The sequence below is a fragment of the Centruroides vittatus genome, unplaced genomic scaffold (genome assembly GCF_030686945.1).
Source record: "Centruroides vittatus isolate TY-2023 unplaced genomic scaffold, ASM3068694v2 scaffold_386, whole genome shotgun sequence".
NCBI classification, from domain to species: domain Eukaryota; kingdom Metazoa; phylum Arthropoda; class Arachnida; order Scorpiones; family Buthidae; genus Centruroides; species Centruroides vittatus.
Genome location: NW_027122706.1, coordinates 7,064,888 through 7,088,347, shown reverse-complemented (window position 1 = coordinate 7,088,347; position 23,460 = coordinate 7,064,888). Strand labels below are relative to the sequence as shown.

Sequence of the window (23,460 nt, the reverse complement as noted above, 5' to 3'; positions counted from 1 at the left end):
TTTTCCATGAATATATTTATTATTGAAGAAAATAATCTTTTTAGTAATCACAGCTTAACACAGATTTACGAATGAAATACGTTTCTTCTACTTGATACTTGCCACGCACATCATCAAATGTCTATTGTAAAAATTACCATTCTAGCTAAAAACATAATTTTGTAATTAATCTCTACTCGTTTATATCAAAATTTCGCTAACGTACTATAAAAGATCGGCATTAACATGCATTTTTTTGATCATTAGTATTTCGTTTACGTATAGCCGTGACAAATTATCCGTAAATGTTAAAACTCAACAATAACTAATGAAGCCTGCTTTTAAATTTATAAGATGCTTATTATCTTCAAATATTTGGTTATCATGTGGGGACAAGGTTTTTTTTTTCAATACTATTCGATGTATTACAATTATTAGTGAAAGAGTAATAAAACTATTACTCTTTCATAAAGTGATAAGGAATAATTATCTCTTCGGAAAAAAGTAGTACGATTAGGCAACTTTATAAATTAATATTCCCAACATTCTAATCATTGCCTATAGCGAATTATTATTTTTTCATTTTTATTTTTTATTATATTTTAAAAGATTTTTTCGAATATATTATCTACCATATTTAACTCCAGAAGTGCTGATGCAGTTTATTGACTTTTTTAGTTTTTATTCTCTCATTATTTTCATATTAAGAAAAGTTTGAATTTTTAATTCTTTTATTTTTTTCTAGTTCTGCTTAAGTATATAAAATTTTACATTTCTAGATTAATGCGATATAAGTTGAAAATTTTAAATCTTGGAACTATGATTAACCAACAAAAAAATACTAGTAAAGTTTTTCTTAAAGCCTTACTTTTCAAAAATTTTCTTTTCAGTTCATTCAGATCTGATACTCGTTAATTTTATTGAGCTGCAATTTAAAAAATTGTAAAACTATAAATTCCCACTGTTGTCTGTCCTTCCGTAATATCGAAAAAGGAGTTATATAGAGGAAAGCTGAAACCAAATATGGAAAGCTTAGGGGCAGGATTATATATGACTTATATATGCAAACCAGAAGTCACGTTATTTCAATTCAAAACTTTTTCCTGAAAGGGCCAATTTCATTTGTAATGTTACTGAAGATATATTATTCTTACTGATTGATCTATATTTCTTGAGTGATGGCAAAACTACAGAAAAAAAAATTGCAGATGGCGTGAAGAGGAGAGCGTTTTCATATCATAGAACTGAATTATCTAAAATTAATTAATTGAAATAGTGAAAAATACTGTTAAATATGAGAATTTTATAAAAATAAATGCAGATTTGCGAACGATTTATTTGAAAATTTTTGCAGAATTTAACACCATAGTACATCTACAAGAAAGCAAACGTAGTTGCATTCCTAAGCTAATCGTTATCTGATAAATGTAAAACGTATTTTGTAAACTTTGATTATTCCTCTTCTTTGGAGTAATAATTTATCAGAATTAATTAAAAAATTGTGATAAAAATTAAGTATATTACTAGAATTTAATTAGCAGACAATAGCTAAATCTAAATTATAATCTTATATATTTGTGGATAAGGTTATAAAAAACATAAAAAATCAATGTTTAATTATTATTATTATTACTATTATTATTTTGTGATTAATGTATTTTATATACTGTTTAAATACTTTATATAAATTAAAAGTCTGTATAATACAAAAATAAAAAAGCGTCTTTAAACCTAGTTTTTTTTTAGTATGTTTCTTGTATTACATGAATCTTTTAATTTTATATTCATCCTGAATATTTAACTTTATACAAATATTTTTGCGTTACGTTATTAGGAAGAATTTATATTTGTTATGAATAATTATGTAATTCTGCGCCTATAATATGTATATAGCATATATACCAGATATTATTTGTAAGAATTCAAATATGAATAGCATTAAATTATTCTAAAGAAGTATTTCCTTATTATAAATATAGGCAAAATGAATTTTGGATTACATCCATTCATTTACATTTTTTTTAACTATAATCAAAAAAGGATGCTAAGTGCTTACAAACGACAAAATAAGTCATAATTAATCAATGTTATTTGAAACGGACGTTACATTGAAATTTTTTTAAAATAATATAATTTGTAGCCGATAAGAAATATAAAAATATTTTTAAAATGTAAAAATACTACGTAGAAAGGTTAGACATAATCATGATTAGTTAGTTTTTTGGAAATTTATGATATGTGGGATAATTAGACTATTATTTATTTGCCCAAATTAGATGCCAATAGTTATGTAATTATTTAAATATATTATTCGAGAAAAATTCTAGTAGTAACAAGGAATTTACGTTTTTAGAGAGAAGATAAGAAATAATTTAATTTATTAAGAATCTAAATGCACAATATAAATGCATTGCATTTAAACAAGCACATTAGCATTTCTCTTCTAATAGAATGAAGGGTTTTTTAACACTTCTTGAAATTTTATACTTGTTCCAAAACTAAACCTTTTCTGGCCTCCCTTTCTGCATTTTGCTTTCAACTCCCTTCGTATGCCTTATTAACTAAATTCTCTTACATTCATTCTACACGCCCAAACATAGCAAAGTTCATATCTCGCCCTTTGAACCATTTTTCTTTTTTACGGCACATTCGTTCACAATGTCTTTATTTGACATGGTGTTTTTATACACTGCACATGCAATTTGTAAATATTTCAATTCTTTTTTATATTCCATTTATAAACAGAATTAACTCTTTTAATTTCTACTTCAGAAGAAAGTACTGTGTATATATATATATATTTTTTTTCCTACTATAAAATTGTCTTCCGGTCTAAGTTTTTATTTTAATTTAACGATGTTTTAAAAATCTATCACTCTACTTTTTGTCTCTATGTTACTTAACAATCAAAGCAACTTAACATAAAATTAGCATAACTTATTTTCAAACTACTGTTATCATCGCAAAGGATCATTTAGTTATAAAACGAACAGTTATTTATTGTGACATCGTCACAATGCGGGGATGAAATTTTTAATATATTTTTTAATTTTTTTAATTTAAAATATGTGCTCTCCACCTGAAATTAGTAGTGTTGTGCCCCAGTACATCATACTTTTCCTGTTGGCAACAGAGTCATGCCGTCATTTATCTATTTCCTTACAGGGCAAAATATTTGAACATAAATAACATGACTTTTGGTTTATATCGGAAGGTCTTATATAGTTAATCGGAGTCTTCTATCCTAAGGTTTCCATATCTGGTCTCCTTTTTACCTATCTAACTCCATTCTCGAGATTAATGAAAGACAGACGGACAGACAGCCGACAGTGGAAATTTACAGGTCTACAATTTTTTTTTTAAATTGTAGCCCAATAAAGGATGGGAGTAAAACCGATGCTTATCATTAATAACTTAAAATGTAAAAGAGTAACATCTGCTTTAAAACGGATTTATTTGAATTAAAATTATAGTTAACATGTTAGAGTTTTGATAATATGCCACACAATACATTTCATTACGATTAAACGAAACGATGTCAATATAAATTTTCAATTCACTCTACTAATAGATATTCATGTATATTGATTCATTCTCTGCTCATTTGCAAATATTTTCATAATGGAATAATTTATAAAAATGCATATTCGAATTTTATTGTTATTATTTTTCATTTTTATGTAAATTTTTATATTATTCGTACTGTTATACTTATGTTTCCGTTAATCATTTCTATTAAGCACTTTTATTTAACTTGCTTTGTATTGTCCTCAAATCTTACAACTGAAATTTCATCCTCTTCTAATCACTGTATAAGCCTGAAACTTTTAGGACATATGCCTTATGACAATGCATTTTAATGATGTTTCAGGGAGTGGCTCTCACTTCCACCATTCTCCCACTCCAAAAACCGATAAACCCCAAACGTAAAATTTAATCGTGATGTATGTGCATGAATGCACCGCAGTGATGTACAGTATACGGTAAGGTGGCTCCACCATAACATCTGCCATCATCTCGAAAAACATGGCCATTAAATGCATTTTTAAATTTTTAAAAAATATATTAAAATTATTTTTAAACGGATCTTTGATTAATATAGACCATTTATATTATAAGCTGAATTTTTATTTTTAAATTTTGTATGATACACTCGACTTTTTCATAAAATTTTTTTACTGTTTCCTAAGCTATACAAGACTATTATAAATTTACCATAATGAGATAAAAATGAAAGAAAAATTAGCATGTTATTTTTATTAGTTCACTGCATTATGAAGCTCCTGTTTTATAACCTTCCAGATGTACCGACTATTGTGTCATTTTTAATAAATGACAAATATGATTCATCAAACTAATGGATCTTCCTAACCTTAGGCTCGACCCCTTTCGTAAATCATTAAGATTTCAACGGTTATTCACGTGTCACACAATGTAAAGGTGCGGCACTATTCCTGTTGATTCTCTTGAGATTATGAGAATCAACGAATCACTTTAAGTACTGACATATCTTTAGCGTCCTCTTTCCTATTTAAGAATTATGGCTAAAATTAAGATATGAAAGATCAAAACACTAATATTTTATTTTAATCTTTCATTAATGAAATTAAAATAAAATAACATTGTTTTAAATACAAACTTATTTGCCAGTTTGACAGTTTTCTTATAGACTTTAATTTTTAACTGCCTTAAGTAAACGATAAATTATTTAATATGTTTTACGCACAATTCTTTACTATTCAATGAATAGTAAAGAATATTACTACTCATTCCCCTATAAAGAAAAAAATTAAATGTTTTTGTAATTTAATATAAGTTATAATATGTAAAATTTGTATATTTATTCAATCGAATCTGTATTAATAACTTTTTTACTGAAATTCATTTTCATTTATAGTAACACAGAGCATTCTGAGGATTTGGTGATATAGATCAGGATGGGCAAATTTTTTCTATGTAAGGGCCACATTTAAAACTTTTGAAAATTCGCAGGCCGCACACAAGAGAAAGAAAAAGATGCGAGTAAATCACAATTCATACATGATTATGAACCTTTACAAAATTCCTTTATTTTAAAATCAATTATCTTATTTTAGCAAATCAATTATCTCAAATTCTCTTTTAATTAATATGATAATATTTTCATATGATCATGTATATACACACATACAGTATATAAATATTTATAAGGCTCATATATTAAATAATCGTCTCGAAGTTTTATTTGAAGATCATTATGTTTTGCCTTCGTATAACACGAGGATTAGGTACTTTCGTCTTTCTAGAGATTCTTTAGTCAAGTATGCTGAAATTTGTATATTATTTAAGACTACTGAATTTTTTCAACGTTTTAGTCTGGAAAAGTAGTGACTTAAAAAAAAAATTGAGTCATTTCAATTACTTTTGAATTAGTATATTCGATATTTTCAAAATTTAAATCTTCACATTCAATTTGGTTAAAATTTAAACAATTCTCTATAAATTCCATAAGTAGATAATCATTTCCATAGTTTTTTATTTTATAGTTATATATTAATAATAATAAATTATTTTGATTAAGATTATTTAATTCAGTAATAAATAGTTATATAATAATAGATTGCTTTGATTATTATATTTTATTGCTTTTTAACTTGGAGTTTTTGACATTTTTCTAAGTTTTTCACTTGATCATTCATTAATTGAAATTGCATTCTAAATTCTCGAACAGTATTCGCTTGTGCCAACGATAGATCTGACACCTAGCAGTATTAGCGCAAACTACATAATGGCGGCTAATATGGGTATAAAGTAGTTTGTTAGAATAGAAAGTGTCACCCTATCTAATATAGGCCATCGTCTGGTTTAATATTATAACTGTTTCAAAATGGAACATACCGTTTTCGAATATTTTACACATTTAAAATTCAAAAAAATAATTTAACTTTAAAATAAATTGAAAGAAATGTGCATATTAAATAAATAAATAAACAAATAAAACAGAAAACAAAGCTAAGTAGAAAGAAATGATTTAAGGGTTTTTAAGTGCCATTCTTTTTTCTATTACAATATATATTTCCACACTGTTGGTAGCTCATTAGCAGCCATAGCATTTAGGCAACGGTTTTTCATTTTACTTTTATAAATTTCCACCTTTTTCATCTCCAACACGATGGAGAGTGCACCGTTTAAATGACTTTAGCCTCTTCCCATTTTACAATCGTTCCTTCAGTCTGTACTATAATTGATAATATTGTGTTGTTGTGTCGTTTGTCAACGTTGTATCAGATGCTTTTTCTTATAAAAATCCAGAATGATCTATAAAAGAGCACCTAATATCTGTAGCTTGCTACGGAACGATAAAGACAACGTAAAAAAGGAAGATAAAGCTGGGGTATATAAAATTCCATTTGAAAATCAACAGTTAGGAATCGAAAAAGATTATGTGGGTGTGACTAGAAGAAACCTGGCTGTACGTCTGCGAGAACATACATACAATTTCGACAAAGGACACGACACTATTAGCAATTATGGCACAGACTGAAGGAACGATTGTAAAATGGGAAGAGGCTAAAGTCATTTAAACGGTGCACTCTCCATCCATTGCGTTGGAGATGGAAAATGTGGAAATTTATAAAAGTAAAATGAAAAATCGTTGCCTATATGCTATGGATGCTAATGCGCTTCCAACAGCGTGGAAATACATAATAGAAAAAAAGAATGGCACTTAAAAACCCTTAAATCATTTCTTTCTACTTAGCTTTGTTTTCTATGTTTTATTTGTCTATTTATTTACTTAATATACACACTAACTTTAAAATAAATTGAAAGAAAATTATTTTTTTTAATTTTAAATATGTAAAATATTCGAAAACGGTACGTTCCATTTTGAAACATTTATAATATTAAACCTGATGATGGCCTATATTAGATAGAATGAAAACATTCGTATAAAAGAATTTTAAGCTCAGAAAAATTAGCTGTGGTGAAACTGAAGTGAATTGTTTGCTGAGAAAGAGCTGGATAGATGTGAAGTTATCAGTTTTAGTATTTCCTCTCCTTCTGTAAGACATCTTTTTCGATCAGCCACATATTCTAAAATGTCACAAAGTGTAATCATCGTGACTTAAACAACTACGAAATCAACTAGGATTAATGTCGGATACAAATGCGAATAAAACGTGTTGACTACAAAAAGAAAAGTTATTAAAAAGACAACACACAAGTAACTCTCGTACATTGTCAAGCACACTATACCCTTTGTGGCAGCCATTTTGGTCGACTCATACCCCACCTATATTTACTGGCACAAGCGAATTGTAAATTGCATCTGTATCTAGTTTAACCTAGTTTATTTCTGTTTTTATACTTTCGTTACTATTTTCTCTTAAACTTTTGGTTTCTTTTAACAATTCTGTTGATATCTGTATTTTCATCTATTATACTTGAAAGAGATTCTATTATGCTGAAATCACTTGTTGAATTTTGGTATTAAATTTTCTAGAGTAATTTGAGAAGTATCAAATCGAATTGTTTTCTCCAATATTCTATCTAAACGAGACCTCTCTTCCAGTTTCCTGTATTGACACCTCTTTGGCTTTTTTCTTTGCACATTTAAGACTTTTGAACTTAAAATTTTCTTTTAAGGAAAGAGTATCATCTGTAAGACTGTCACCAGGACAAAAATCACCAACAATCGACGTCTGAAGCGCTTTTTCAATTTAATATTAAAATATTATAATCTGGTTTCAAATTTCTTTCACTCGCAGATATTCTTTCGACAAGTAAAATAATTTACTGAAATAGTTATCATCGTTGCTTCCAAAGCTTGTTTTTCTATAAATACTGTGAACACAATAGTTTCTATGATTGTAATTCCAATTCAGTATTTTTAAAGTTTTAGGAAACTAATTATTTTTTTAACATATAAATTAAATTAATGAACTTTCCTTATGTAACTTATGTATTTATCATTTTTTTCGTAATAGCTTCTATTATATCGCTAAGAACATACTGAAACATATTTTACATATTGATAGTAGCAATAGATGAATAAAAATTGTTATTATTATATCAGATTGAAAAAGTACTAAAATAGATGATTAATAAAATATTTAATATTTAATTTCTCTTATGTAAAATGTCGATAAAATTATAACCCATTCTGTATATGATATATTCATATATATATATATTTATCGAATGCCTAATATAAAGCAACAATAAATTTATTTAATATAGACACACATACACATTTAAAGAGAGTTATCATTTTGTATTCCCCTAATACTTCCATATGAAATACAATAACTGGAAATAGTTAAAATAGGTTTATATCTTTATATTTAAAATTTTTATATTTTAACCTTATTTCTTTAGCTTTTTTTTTTAGTTTTATACTTCATATACTTATATGTTTTCATCTTCATCTCTTATAAAACTGGTAATGATATTTTTTATAAATAAAATTATCATCAATGGAAAGTTTGGTGATGTTATCTGCAGCCTACAATGTTTACTTTATTAATTATTTGACATGTTAAACTGATATTTCGTTAAGTTATTAAATAATAAAATAATTCAATAAATAAGATTTACGACACATACTTCCTTTCAAGTTTATCTGAACTGATTCCTTTCAATTTTACTCTGAATTGACATAATCTCTGTGTTTACTGCTATAATAGCTACTATTTCGTAAATATTTGGCATAATTAGCAACAATAGTTATTGTATGATGTGAATAAAATGTAACCTATATTATTTTTAACATAAAAAGATTTTCAATTTTACTTTTAACGTAATAGAAACGCTCTTGCGAACACACACAATTCTGTTTAAAGAAAAATATTGAGAAACCGGGTGTAACTTTAATTTCGATTCTCGGCAACGTTTACGCAATTTATTTTATTTTTATTATTTCCTGTTGTTTTTTGAGATTCTAAAATACTTTTAAAAATTTCAAAAATTTAATTTGTTATTATTTCCGAAAATAATTTAAATAAAAATTTGGATCAGAATATGATTAGAATATTTATACAGTCGAACCTCTAATAACGGCCACCGCCATTTTTTATGTTCCCGTTAGTGGCCGTTGTTCAGAGGTTTGACTGTATTTTTCAAATAATTAACTATTGTCATTTATTAAACATTATTAATAATTTGGTCTATATATAATTAATTTTTCAAGCTCGATTATTTTTTTTAAAATTTGCTTTATGTTTAAACGATTTAAATTAAAGAAATTATTATTTATAAAATTATTAATTATTTAAAAATCTTTTGAATATTAAAATGATCTGCCAATGAAAACAATGTTTAGTGCAAAAAAATATAAACAAATAAGCTACATAAACACTTTCCATTAAGCAATCATTAATGTGAGATGGACAGTCTAATATATGTTTATTGACTGCTCAAACTAAATCGATCAGGTAAATAATAATAATAATCAATGAAAACATTATATCGTAAACACTATAATAAAACTGTGCAATAAAAACAATTACAAACACAAGATTCGTATACAATATAGTATAAAAACAACTTTGTAGTATTATATATAGTTTTAACAATAAATCAATGTGAGGTATTCAAATAATATACTAATCGTTAAAATTATTGTAGAAATTAATAGTTTTTCTGAAGCGATAATATTTTGACTCGCACTTCCATCTTGGACCAATGTTTCTCTTAAGATTTTCGAATGTTCTGATGTTGGATTGACTTCAAAGAAGCATTTATTTTTCTTTTCGTAAGTGTAACGAATTTCTGGATAACCGATGAGAGAAGACATCTAGAAAAAGTATTTCGTAAAATTTCAAACAACGAAGAAATATAGGCTGTACTATAGCACAAAAGTAATTTACCTCTTCATATCGACCATCACTATACATGCAGGAACTGGTATAAGGAGCAAAACGCAAAACATTTTCAACAATATCTACGTATTTTGGTGTCCATGGATATAACATTAAATGTTCTAAATAACTATGATTTTGTAGATTTAAAGGTAAACTAATTATAAAAGTTCCCCTAAAAATAGGAAAATTGTTAGATATTATGGGAGAAAAATGATAACTGCAAGTGGATTAAACTTACTGATAAAATTGCCTAATTCCAGTTAAAGCCATTATCATCTGAAAAGATGGTCCAGTTAAAGTTCCAGAAATAGCCACTCGAGGATAATATAGAATAAAAGCAATACACATTTCTTCTTTAGTACTAAAACCGCCCTAGTAAAAGATAAAAATACAAATATAAATTTTAACTAGAAAAATATTTAGCAAGATTTAAAATGTAATAATAAAAAATACATAATAAAAGGATTGTTATTATTATTCTTACAAATGTCGTAACTGATCTACCAGTTGAATCATATCGACACTCTACGGTTATTTGGTCACCCTAAAATTAAGTATATTATCAATAATTATGATAAAAATATTTATATAACTATTCAACAAAAATTAATATATTTACCGGCAAAATTTCACTTTATTGTTTAAAAAACGATATCCCTGTATTAAAGAATTCATCAAATGAGATTTAAAATGTATGCAGAGTTAATAAAATAATTTTTAATCGAATATTTACCTGATAATTAAAATCATAATTATTATCTACTGCTAATGGCGGCAATTCGGTATCATTTCTGAAATGACGAGCTATCAATTTTCTACCTATTTTAAATATTCAAAATAAATATAAAGAAATCAGACTAATAAAGAAATCAGAAATATCAGAAAACTATACTTAATTATATAATATATTACCTAATAAATGAGCATGAAGGAATACAGCAATAACATGAATTCCCTCCTTTGGCATCACCTAAAAAAATGTATAAAAACGTAAGAAAGGGCAGTGCATTCAAATAACACTTGAAAATAATTTTATTTAAGAATTAATTATAGAGTTTGAGTATAATTTCTTAGAAATTTACCGAGCTTAAACATTCTGGATGTCCATGACTAGCAACTATAAAACTCTTTTGTCTGGGCGGTATAATCACGCTCCTAGAAATTTCAGCACCCACCATTAATGTCATCGCATCATAATTGCGAAGATTCGGCACATAGTATAAACGCATTCCGGAAGAATCTACAATATCTACGATAGCATTTCGTAATTCTTTAGTATATTAAATGTACAACAAAGCATCAACAAGTTATTTATATTATTGTAAAAAAATTTTTCTATTATCATATTTTAATATAGATGAACTTACTATCCTGTAGAGTTGGATTATCGTAATGTACTTGTAACAGGAAATACGGATCTTCGTCTCCTCCGAGAGGTAGTCCTGCTTCTTCTGGCATTATCATTGGCTAAAATAGTTTAAATATTATTATTTAATATTTAATGCCAAATTTTACGTATACAGCTCTGTAATTTAAAGAAAAATTATAATAAGAAAGTAAAATATTTATAATTTATAGTATTTTGGTGTTACGTAAAAACTAACACGGCACTTAATATAAGTTTGTCTCGTTGTTTGCCTTAAATCACAAAGATTATAACATAGGCTTACCTCGCCTCCAATACCCCAGGCTGCATATAAACCTTGACACTGATGAAAAAATCGTGGCATATTACGATGGTAACAATGATGTCCAGCATAATTAAGATATTTATCTCCCTCATCTGATTTCTTTCCAACACATTGATATAAAACGATGTGGTGGATATATCTTTCGTTACCTTTCTGCAATATAGCTTCAATCTGACAGAATTAAGAAAATAAAATATCATAATTCTTCGTAATAATTCGATATTAACATTAAAATTTGATCTTACTTTGATAACATGATGCTTTATGTCTAAAGGTGGTGCTTTGTGAAGACTACACCAATAAATAGAATCGAATTCTCGAGTAATTGTAAACTGAAATATTAAACCAACGTTTAATTAAAGCTTATTATTATTTAGTTTTTAGTATATTAATCGAAACTTACATTTGGAGATTTTATATCCCAGTATCGAACATTTTCTTTCGGTATATCTTGGCCCGTTTGTGATTTGAGCAGCGTAATACTTCGAGAACCTCGGTGAAGAGGACCGTGATATTGAATAGCGTAAAAGGACTCTGGATCATCGTCGTTAAAAGAATATATTAATCGAAAAGTATCATCCTAACATATAAAAATATATTAATTAAAACGTGATGAGTTAAAAGGATACTTGTTAAATTAGTAGATATAACAAATATAAATAGATTAAGATTATATTTTACATTATGTATATATACTGTATATGTACCGTACACCGTATACAGTACATTTTAAAAATAATCTGATATATAATATATAATTTAAAATTAATTTAACAAAATAGTTCTATAAAACTGTTTTTAAATATATTTAAGGTCGATATATACAAAATTGATTTAAGATATATATAAGGTCAATAAGGTTAGAATTATTTCTTAACTTTCATAATGCGAAACTTTAATGATATTTATAATTAATAAATAATTAACGATAGCAATATTTAATCGAATTTTTAAAAAAAATATATAATAAATTATTCTACTTGTGTGTTTTCGAAAAAACTGATTATCCTGTAAAATCGTTAAAGCATCTTTATTAAATTATTATTTTTTAATTTATAAAATATGTTTTAATGCACTGCTGAATAATCTTATTAGCAATATTCGACTAGTAAGTAACCAATCAAGGAAGTAAGATTATATGCTCTGTCTAGTTAAATAATTTTTTTACACAGTATAAACTTCAAAAAACGTAATATTTTCTGCATAAAAATAACAAAAGATACAATCTCTTGGATTATATATATATATATAAATTTGATTTAAAACCTTATTTAAAATGAACTTTTAAAAGTAACAAACTGTTAAAGTATATAAGATGTAAATTACGAAGTTTTAAAATTATCCGTTCGTAAAAAATATGCGTATTTACTTTAAAAGTTTTTAAACTCGATATTTTTAAAATTTATATTTAACAAATTAATGAAAAAATGAAAAAAAAATTGTAGTTATTTTTAAAAATTTCATTCGCTTCTCTACTTGAATAAACAAGAAATTCATTAAGTTTTTCATTCTTCCGATCTTTTCAAGTTATTAATACATGAATATATTATATTTACGATAAGAAAGTTAAATCCTACTATTATGTTTTTATGTAGTTTGTAGACTACCTTTAAATCAATGAGTAAGCAACGTTAATCACAAAACGGCAACTAAATTTTGAATAATCAAAAAATTCTGCACGCGAATCAGTCGAGAGAAACATTCTAGTCGTTTACTGTAGAGATTCTTGTCTTATATCTGGAAAGTCATTTTTCTGCATCGTTGAGGAATTAACCAACTACCCATTACCAATGTATCCTTTTTAAATATATTTAACTATATTATAGATTTATATTACATACTGCTATTGAAACTTAATATAAAATTAGTAATACTTTGTCTTGGAAAATAGATAAGAAAATTTATAATTCTGTGAAGGAAAGTTGAATAAAACATTAAATTGAATAATTAAATATATAAATAGAACCAAGTGATTAGAGAAATTCCTAAAATTTTTATCTATAAAACTATTTATAAATATGTTTAACAATTAAATTTATTTTTATTATTCTCATTTTAATTACTTCTCAATGATTAACAACACAGAAAGTTTTAAATAATATATCCAGAAAATATTGTATAAACCTATACAGGTAATTTATTTTTAAATTTTAATGAATGCAAAACTATTTAAATTTTGTTTAATTTCACTTCATTACAAATAAATATTAATAATAGAAATAGAGAAAAAAATTTCAAACTAAGTTTGATTTTTTGTGAATTTTCATGTCAGTTTATTATACATGGATTAAATGAGATGGAAATTTAAAAATTCGATATTTTATATAACTTCATATTAATTATTTAATGGGGTTTTAATGAAATTTTTTTAATTTGCTGCAAAAAAAAAAAAAAATATATATATATATATGTATATTTATTGGAAAATCAAAGATAATTCTTATATTGTATAACTTATTGTATAACTATAAGCACTGTAAATAATATATATATATATATATATGTGTGTGTGTGTGTGTGTATATATATATATATATATAATATTCCCAAAGTCATATTTCCCAAACTATGCGTAATTTTTATACTTAGAATAATTAAGGATTAGACCTATAAATGGATTTTAATCAAATTTAAGAAATATTTTAAACTACATTTTAAAAAAATCTATTATATAAAGTTAAAATTTTTATTTAAAAGTAAAATAAAAACCAAAAACTATTGGTACCTTCCACCGATTACAGTCTATAGCTTGGCCACAGTTTCCATACTCAATATCCTCCATCATTGTTTTAAATACGATTGTATCATTTATATAGTTATATTTCAATGAAGACAAACTATTATTTTTTTTATTCTAAATAATTTAAAAGGGCCGATTCATAGATTTTACGCATGTTGCGTCATTTAGTGGTTTGATTTTTAAGATAATTTTTTTAAATTTCGATATCTTTTATGAATCTTTATGATTATATAAGCACTGCTTTTTATAACTAATAATATCTTTTTCAACGACTGAAAGATTTTGGGCAATTTCTAATTTAAAATACGTTTTAACTGACAGATTTATAAAACATTTGTATTTTTTTGTTTTTTAAAATTAAGGTTAAATGTTTTCTTCCTTTTTTTAACAACTCGAATTTATAATTTCCAATTCAAAAGTTTCGCAAAAATAAAGCAAACTTAAATTATTTTGTTTACATTTTAGTAACTAATAAAATATTTTTGTAACAAAAAATAAAATTAATATATAATAAAAAATTAAATAATAACAATAATGATGATCTAAATAATAAAAAATTAATAAATATTTCTGTAGTATAAAACTACTTAATTTGCTGCAAGATACACAAAAAAGTGAAGTTTTCGACTAAAGCGAACAACAAAAACTTTACTAGCAACTTTATTATTCAAAACTTTGTATATAAATATATAAAAACCTGTAATAATTTTCTATAATTTATGTCAATAAAAATAACAAATCCGTTAAACTTAATTAAACTACTAAGTAAGTTGTAAAGTCATTGATTACTGTGTAAATCTGGAAAATATAGATATAATTTATGGAAGGAATAAATTACTTACATTAATTGGGTAATCTCTAATGTCACAAGTTTCCAATTTTCTTTTAAATATCAATAACGTATGAGTATCATTTTCTTGACCTTCCAATAATTCCCAGTCTTGTTCTGGATCAATTTTTGGCAGAGAATTGCTGTCTGCATAACAATCCTACATTAAAATTAATATTAATTAATTACAAAAATTAAACAATTATTTACTTTTATATATTCGTATAAAATTAATAGACTTCTTAGAATGGTCTCATGTATTATGTATTTAGCTCTCGGCTTTGAAAACAAAGGAAAAAAACCTTTATCACAAGCAATAAAGTTTTATAATGGCCTCTGAAATCTTTATTTTTGCCAGTTTTTTGTCGTCATTAAATCGGTTTAAGTAACGACAACCACTTTTTTAGGTAGTAAGTGTTAATTTTTATAGAAAAATAGTCTAAAATTACTGTAATGACGTGTCGATCAGCGAGAACATATTAATGATAACCAAAAATGATTGGAGTTGTTTCGTATTATGCATTTTAATGGAGGTATAGTCATGCTCCGTTAGTTGCACCTGCTGTAACACCTGGATAGACAAAGGGGGAAAAAAACGAAAAACTGAGCAGTCTGCTTCATTTATTACAAGCTGTCAGACGAGCCATTACGCACATTAACCTATATAAGAATTTTTATAAATGAAACTAACTATCATTTCTTAACCTTCATATGATGATGCACAGTAAAATGTAAACAATTATAGTTATTGAACTCCGAGCACCTAAGTATGTGATTAATTACTTTATTTAAACCGTGCGTAAGACAATAAGTGCTTTAGAAATTTATCCATAGTCATCATGTATATGAAATTAATAAAAATGAGTGTTAAAATACTGTATATAACAAGTAGAAATTATTTATATACGAATATTTAATAAATACTCGTATATAAATGGAAAAATAAGCAAAAAGTTTCAATTCTAGTCATCAAAATTTCTATTCTCTGTTATAAATTATAAATCTATGTGCATTTAAAATTATATTAGATGAATAAATAAAACTTTAAATAAAATATTTCTTAAAAATTCATTTAAAATATTTAAGAAATCATTAATTAAAAACTTTGTATAACAAACTGTCTTATGACGAAATACTGTATAATTATAAAGATGATGATCGTTCGTACGACCAGAAAAACATTTTTATAAAATATTATTAAATTAATTTATATTTAATTAACTGTAATTTTTTTAAAAATAAGTAACTTTCAGATAAATATAACTTATTACATAATTTCTTGTAAGGGGCCATCCATTAATTACGTGTACAGTTTAGGAAAGAAGGGAATCACGAAAAGTACATCATTGTACACGATCTTGGGATTGTCTATGTGGACATTTTTCAGTAGTATTAGTGGCATACAAATTTGTTCTTCTAAGCATACTTAACAGCTATGTAAATAAATAAAATACAATAAAACTTTTCTAACTTGAAGCTCCAAGGGTCAGAAAAAATTCGTTACAGACGATTCGAGTTAGAGAAAAATAGAGTGAAAAATGTCGATTCTGAATAGATTTGTATTCTTACCTCTCTTACATTATATAAAAAATCTTTAAATTCTTTTTAAACAGCCGTGTAACGTCTCAGTGGCGTAGTGAGGGGGTGCAAGAGGGTGTATCATGCACCGGGCGCCACTCGCAGAGAGGCGCCCAAATGGTCTCCAAGACAAACTATATGTGTTTCTGGAGGGGGGAGAGGGGCGTCGATAAAGTGTCGGGCGCCAGTTATGCTCCGGGCGCCAGTTATGTTCGCTACACCACTGTAACGTCTTCCAATGCAACTAATGGAATCGAACAGCTTTGATGGTACAGTACATCTTGTTGAGATAAAGCGAGAGACTGGAACGTAATCTTTAAATGAGTGTTGGAGAGTAGATACAACTAATTGTTTGAAAATTTAATGGAAATCTGATAATTAGGATTATTTTGGATAGAATAAATATTAAAATTCGAGTTGGGAAAGTTGAAGGTAACATAAACCAATGTCGGAGGACCATGACAACCTTCGACTTGGAGAAAATTCGAGTTAAGGAAATTCAAGTTGAAGACGTAAAATCCCTAAGATATTTCATTGAGTGCCTACCAAGTGCTTCATTTTCTTCGAGTTAAAGAAATATTCGAGTTACAGACATTTGAGTTAGAGAAGTTTTATTGTATTTGCAGAACTTTTTAAAGTCATTCCTTCAATGTCAGGGGTTCATAACTATTTTATGCGTAATTAAAGAGGAAGGAGTTTGCCAAAAGCATAGGATAGGGCGGAAGAGGAATCAAAACTGGCTTAAAAACTGCTTCGTGGAAAAGTTTCTTCATGGAAACTTTTTACATCAAATTCATAACTTTCTACTTGTTTACAGTCGTTGTGCATTGAGCTCAACATTTTATCTTTGAAAACTTTTAGAAGATTTTTTAATTGAAAAATCTTAGTGGCAAGCGGTTTAGCTCTATTATTTTTTTAAATATCATTTAATAAATCTTAATATAATATACTACATTTTGCAGTATGTTTTAGTTAATTTTAAGCTAAGCCATAGCATCGAAAGTAATTAATTCTCTTGGACGCAAATGAATTGAGACTCAAAAATTATTATTATAAATTAATTCTTAAATTGTTAAAATTCAACAAATCGTCCTGAGAAAAATTTGAATTCGAGTGTGGTGGTTATAGAAATATCACTGGGCTTTATTTAAGTGACTTGTTCCAAAAGTCATTTAAATAAAGCCCAGTGATATCGGCTTGCTGTACGTTCTACATCATCGGAATTTCTGGTTATTCATTTCTGGAATGAGAAAAAAATTATAAAATAAATCACAAGGAAAATAAATCATTTGACCAGATGGGAGCTTTTACGCCTGATCCTGTTTTCGCTCTGATCGACTGTTGCCACAGAAGTTAAAGGTTTGTATTTCAGATACGAGACAATAGAAAAATTAATTTTTCCTGTTGTCACATAATTTTTCCTATTAAAATTAAAACTAAAAAATTATTTTTTAAAATTTCTTCTTCTACTTTTTTTTGACAGGTATAACTAGTTTCATAGTAAACAAATAAACGATTTTATTAAATATTTAAGCTTAAATATAGCCTATTTAATAAGAAATGATTCAAATTATTTTCGAATTATTTTTTAAAATTACTAAAATACCGAAAGACGTTTTGAATCAAAAGTTCGTTCAGCGAATAAGTTAGCTGAAAAAACTAGTTTTAACTCAATGCACCGCTCAAGATTACAGTTGTATGGAAATAACAAAAACATTAACAAATAAAGGTTTTCTAAAGCTTTACGGATGAGGTAATCGAGTCCGCACGTGCTACAAAGGCTGAAATACTGTTTGTCATCCATTAACAGTTCAAGGTTAAACAAAGTTGTGTTAAATCCGCACATAATGGCTGATAACCTTTGTCGGATTTTTCTTGAAAAAATAAAATAATTTACATAATTTTAAATTCAAACAATGCTTCTAAGAATAAACGTAAATAGAATATTAATATTATAATTTGGCTTACAAAACAATTTTTTAAATATTACTCCTCATTTTTATAGCTTGATATTTATCTAATTTTAACTTAATTATGAATTGCTTCTATCTTATGAGAGAAGGTTTTGCAACTTAATTAAGGTGTAATTTATATATTTTTAGTAAAGTTTTTTTTTTCTATAAATCTCTCTATTGTTTTAAATTACTAGACTAATTATTATCTCCAATCCTGTACTGATCCCCATTTTACCTGATAGTCCGAATTTACTGAAGCGGAAGTAAGCAGATTAGCAATTTCCGGCTGGGTGTTAGTACTTTCTCACGAAATTCAGAAGTTAGGAAAAGTTAAATTATATACCATTTTGCTATTCATCATATACAATCCGCTTTTCATTAAAAAATCTCAATTTCTTATGCCAAATCAATTTAATTTAATATAGAATTTCTAGATTAATTTATATAGAATTAAGTTAAGTGTTCATTTACTATCTCATTAGTTTCTAAATTAGGAAATCCAAATGTTTAATATTTTAAATATATTTTATATAAATTATTGCTCATGTATTCTTGATTTTTTTTTGGCATTCTTAATGACTAATTCTTATGATTTTCATACGCTTGTTTTAAATAAAAATAAATATTTATAAAAATTAATAATTAGATTTTACACTTTCGAAGTATGTATTATATCCAACTTAATTGTTTTTATAAGTTTTGTAAATAAAATTTCGCTAATAATGACAAGATTTAATGAATCAGAAAATAAAAAAGTCAATTTTAATATTAAATTCTTAAGTTTTAATCAATATTTAGTATATTTCTTAAACTGGCAGACAGGTATAACTTATATAATCGGCACAAAGCCTTATTTTTGAATAAAAAATATAGTTTTAAATATTCTATTTATTTATTTATGAAATCACATTTTTATCATTTTTGTTGAAATGTACATAATATCAATTTAAAAAAAATGAAAAAAATATTTCTAAAATTATATTTCTTTCATGAAACGGCAGATTTATTTACGCATAATCTCAAAAATAATTTCTTAGAAAATTAAAAATCCTGTTGTCAACCATAAAATTTACTTTATGCATAAATAGCAATTTTTTAAAAATTTTAATTATTAATTAATTGAAATAAAAACTAAACATTATAGTTAAAAAATGAATTGATCTTTATTTTTATCTATTGTAATATTTAAAAAAACTTACGAAAAAATAAGCTTCACCACTTTGCACCCAACCGATGACGATGTCACTACCTTGCATTCCACCATTAGGAGATAATCCAAATCCGACATATCCCGTGGTAGCAACAACAGTTTTAAATGTAATTTCGTCGTCATCTGTTTTCCAGTAAACATGAAATCGACCGTCTCTGTCTAACTGAGCATAATTTGTCCATTGGTAATGATCTTCTTGAGAGTAGCATAGCGTTACCCATAATATCATAAATCCGTGTAACTGGTGGTAAAGCATCATCTTCTGTCAGCTGCGATACGAAGCTACCAGTTACCAAATCTTGTCACCGGAGAGTCACATGACAGGATATGACGCAGCGGACGGGTAAAGTGCCGTTCCGGTAAAGTTGATCCCAGACGAGTCAGACAAACCTGGCCACCTGTTTCCGGCTTTTGTGGCCTTTCAAGACATTCGAAGAGGTCTTTTATATCAGAGTGTCAGTATAACGAGGTATTAGAAAAAGTGAAAGCTTTGACCTTTCACTTTGTATCAACTAAGAGAAGTGAGGTTTTAGAATTGTTTCACTACTTATCACAGATTAACTTACATCTTTGTGGTTGTTTATCCCAATTCATCTCAGATACATTCAACAGCTACAATATAGGAATTTTCAGTATAATCGTTCTTTTAGAAATTATGTCATGCGTTTAAAATAAGAAAGGCACACCCTCTTCCACAGATTGACTGCCTACTTAAACGATCCATTGCTATAACCTTCAACCCTTCTCTCCACCCTTTCATTCCAATCTTTACTTACCATCAGTCTGTACACTGTACTTATATTTTAATTTTCTTCACCGACCCTATTGTTATAATGTACTCCTTTCAACATCAGGAATGATTAGCCGTTCGGAAAGAATAGATTTATAAAAATATTTTTAAGCTAGAAATCTTTGAATAATAATATTTTATTGGCCACTTTTAAGGCTGCATCTCAACAGAATAATGTATGTCATATCAGTGGAGGGAATTATTATCTAAAAATAGCATTATGTATATAATGTGGCCCGTAAACCTACGAATTCTTTTAAATAAGCATCTATTCTTAGAAATCAACAACCATCGCTTGATCTTGGATGCACTATTGAATAAGACAATGTCCTTTCTCTGATTGTTGTGTGTTACTAATGGCAAAAATTCTAATATTTTCATGGTTTATGTATTTTATGAATATATTGTAAAGTTTAAATATAAAAGTTATTTCAAATGAAAATAATTTTTAGATATACTTTTTAATTAAGATTATAATGGAACTTTTCTATTTAATTTAATAAGATTATTTTAGAGTTTGAGTTAGATTAGATATATAAAGAGAAACAACCGTGTAATGTATGAAAATAATTTAAGTATTGCTGTTATCTTCGAATATTTTTTGTACTAAAGCTTCTAAATAAGTTATTTTTTAAATATGATGTTAACTGATTTAAAATATAAATAAACTATTATAGCATCAAGATGACACAGAGATGGCAAAAATTGTATCTTGTTCCATAAATCGTCAGCTTCATTTCGATTTGAAGCAGAAACTTGATCTTATTAAAGTAGTATTATCACATTTATAAAACAAAAAATTGTATTATATTAAATACAAATAATTTGGAAGAAATTTCAGCAAAGATTAATAAGCACAACCGAAATGATATTCACAAATTGTGTCCTGTAGCTGAATTACGGTAAAAATAGAAGTTCTCTATTATTAAATTCAATTTTCTACCAGACATTAGAATTATATAAATCGAACTCTTATAACCTATTTTGAACATTGTTTTGATTTAGAAAATTGTTTGACAATAGGTACAAGAACTATACTATTATCTATTAATAAAACCTGCCATCTTTTATTACTTTTTCTTTTTAATTTTCTTTACATCATGTTCTTATCTTTTCTTTTTTTTACGCCTGTTAATGATAAAAAGAATTCTTAGCGAAAGATAAGCGATGAATGAAAAGAGTTCGGTATTTTGATTCCAATCGTTATCTTTATATCTAGAGGTTGTTCACTTTTGATTGATCCAATTAATTATATTTTTTCTGTTAATCGTTTATTCATTTAAATCTTTCGAGTCTAAAAACTATCTTAATTAATATGAAACACAATTTCATCTATTTTAGACTTCTTATGGGCCTAATTTGAATTTCCATGTTATCACCAAATATAGCAGCCCAATAGAATAGAATTAATCGAATATTTATTTATAAATAAGAACTACTAAAACACGGAATATTAAAAAATCTATGATCAAAATCAATATAATAAAAATATTTTTATTTGACAAAACGAGTTTTATATTTGTCGAAAATGATCTGTTATATAATAAATTAACATATACAAAATTATAATTAACGTTTAAAAAACAAAGCATTTTTAATTTAAAAAATAACAAGTAGGCCTATATATACAATTTTCAGTGAACTGTTTAGTATTGTTTTAATACTATAGTTGAATGAATTAAAAGTTCTGGCGTTATCTTTCATTCGTAGCCATATTCATAACAGTGACTTCATATTAAGTAGAATGTACACAAAAAATATTTACTTTGATACCGATCGAAATCGTAAATAAGATTCATCATCTTTAATACTTTTTGATCAAATTCGCATCGCTAAATTTTTCACAAACCACACTTTTCCTAAATTGTTTATATTCATCAAAAATCGAAACATTTTAATTTTGTCAAATTCTTTAGGTTTGTGTAGACTGAACGAATAGAATTTTTCTAAGTTTTTTCGTTACAGTGTAAACTCATCTTCTCAATTAATACTGAATCATTAAAAAAGAATTTACGATAAAAGAGAAATATTCAAAATTTTATTGATCGAAAGCCATTTTTATTTCGAATTGCCATATCGGATGGTCTTGAATATAATTCACCAGATTTTCAGATTAAAATATTTTCAAAATATAGGAGAACGAATATTCTTTACTTTTTCGTGCACATTAGCTCTCTTCAGTAATGGTCTCTCCGGAAACTCTACTCATAATGCCCTAAATATCTTATCTTAACTATTGTAATTAAGTAACATTTATACACAATTCTAAATTTATTTATTTATTTATAATATAATTCAATATTATTCCTTTTTATCTTGTATTAATAAATAATAACAAAATTTGTACAAATTTAAATAGCAAATAAATAGGAAGAATTAGATAAATATTACAGATAAAACAGTATTCCTTCATTTTCTACAGCTGCGTGTTATAACTTCATGGAGCCTGGGCAAATTCGAATTAGGGAGTCTCGAAGAAAAATGTCGGATTTATATCAAATTGTATTTCACTATTACAGAATTTAGAATATATTTTAAAATAAATCAATTAATAGCATTTGATCCCTTTCTGTAGCAATGTAATGGATATTCAAATTCATTTAAATAATACGTTTTGAGAAAATGCAAAGCGATATTTTGGAATTATTTTTTATCAATTTCATTAGAGAAATTTGTAAAATAGTTTATAATTATTATTAGAAAAGCGTTCGAACTTTTCAAACCGGATTACAGATCCAATTTGATTTTACTGTGAAAAATCGATGCGCGAGAAAATTTTTAAAAAAATTCTAATTAGCGTATAATTTGAATTAAAATAATTATTAAGGAGATTTCATTCAAAAATC

The 23,460-nt window shown here is 26.3% G+C and overlaps 2 protein-coding genes across 2 annotated transcripts; both read right to left on the bottom strand.

Moving 5' to 3' along the window:
• Positions 1–9,209: 9,209 nt before the first annotated feature.
• LOC136988828 (DBH-like monooxygenase protein 1) lies at positions 9,210–10,360 on the bottom strand. Its single transcript, XM_067286788.1, has 4 exons — positions 10,306–10,360; positions 10,060–10,193; positions 9,828–9,993; positions 9,210–9,754 (listed from the first exon to the last, which is right to left on the bottom strand). The coding sequence occupies exons 2-4, from the start codon at positions 10,167–10,169 to the stop codon at positions 9,527–9,529; spliced, it is 504 nt and encodes a 167-aa protein (XP_067142889.1). The 5' UTR covers positions 10,170–10,193; positions 10,306–10,360; the 3' UTR covers positions 9,210–9,526.
• Positions 10,361–10,436: 76 nt separating this feature from the next.
• On the bottom strand, positions 10,437–20,280 carry LOC136988810 (DBH-like monooxygenase protein 1 homolog). The gene is made up of 10 exons (XM_067286773.1): positions 19,814–20,280; positions 15,095–15,241; positions 11,916–12,092; positions 11,758–11,844; positions 11,492–11,683; positions 11,189–11,288; positions 10,904–11,070; positions 10,734–10,791; positions 10,555–10,640; positions 10,437–10,478 (listed from the first exon to the last, which is right to left on the bottom strand). Exons 1-10 carry the CDS (start codon positions 20,081–20,083, stop codon positions 10,437–10,439), a joined length of 1,326 nt encoding a protein of 441 aa, XP_067142874.1. The 5' UTR covers positions 20,084–20,280.
• Positions 20,281–23,460: the final 3,180 nt, after the last annotated feature.

Excerpts from the sequence above, each read along its gene's own strand:
- LOC136988828 (XM_067286788.1), bottom strand. The coding sequence starts at position 10,169 with ATGTGTATTGCTTTTATTCTATATTATCCTCGAGTGGCTATTTCTGGA. Across the intron at positions 9,994-10,059 it reads GGAATTAGGCAATTTTATCA|GGGAACTTTTATAATTAGTT; the intron begins GTAAGTTTAATC and ends TCCTATTTTTAG. Across the intron at positions 9,755-9,827 it reads GTGATGGTCGATATGAAGAG|ATGTCTTCTCTCATCGGTTA; the intron begins GTAAATTACTTT and ends TACTTTTTCTAG.
- LOC136988810 (XM_067286773.1), bottom strand. The coding sequence starts at position 20,083 with ATGATGCTTTACCACCAGTTACACGGATTTATGATATTATGGGTAACG. Across the intron at positions 11,289-11,491 it reads CCTGGGGTATTGGAGGCGAG|CCAATGATAATGCCAGAAGA; the intron begins GTAAGCCTATGT and ends AAACTATTTTAG. Across the intron at positions 10,641-10,733 it reads CCTTCATGCTCATTTATTAG|GTAGAAAATTGATAGCTCGT; the intron begins GTAATATATTAT and ends TATTTAAAATAG.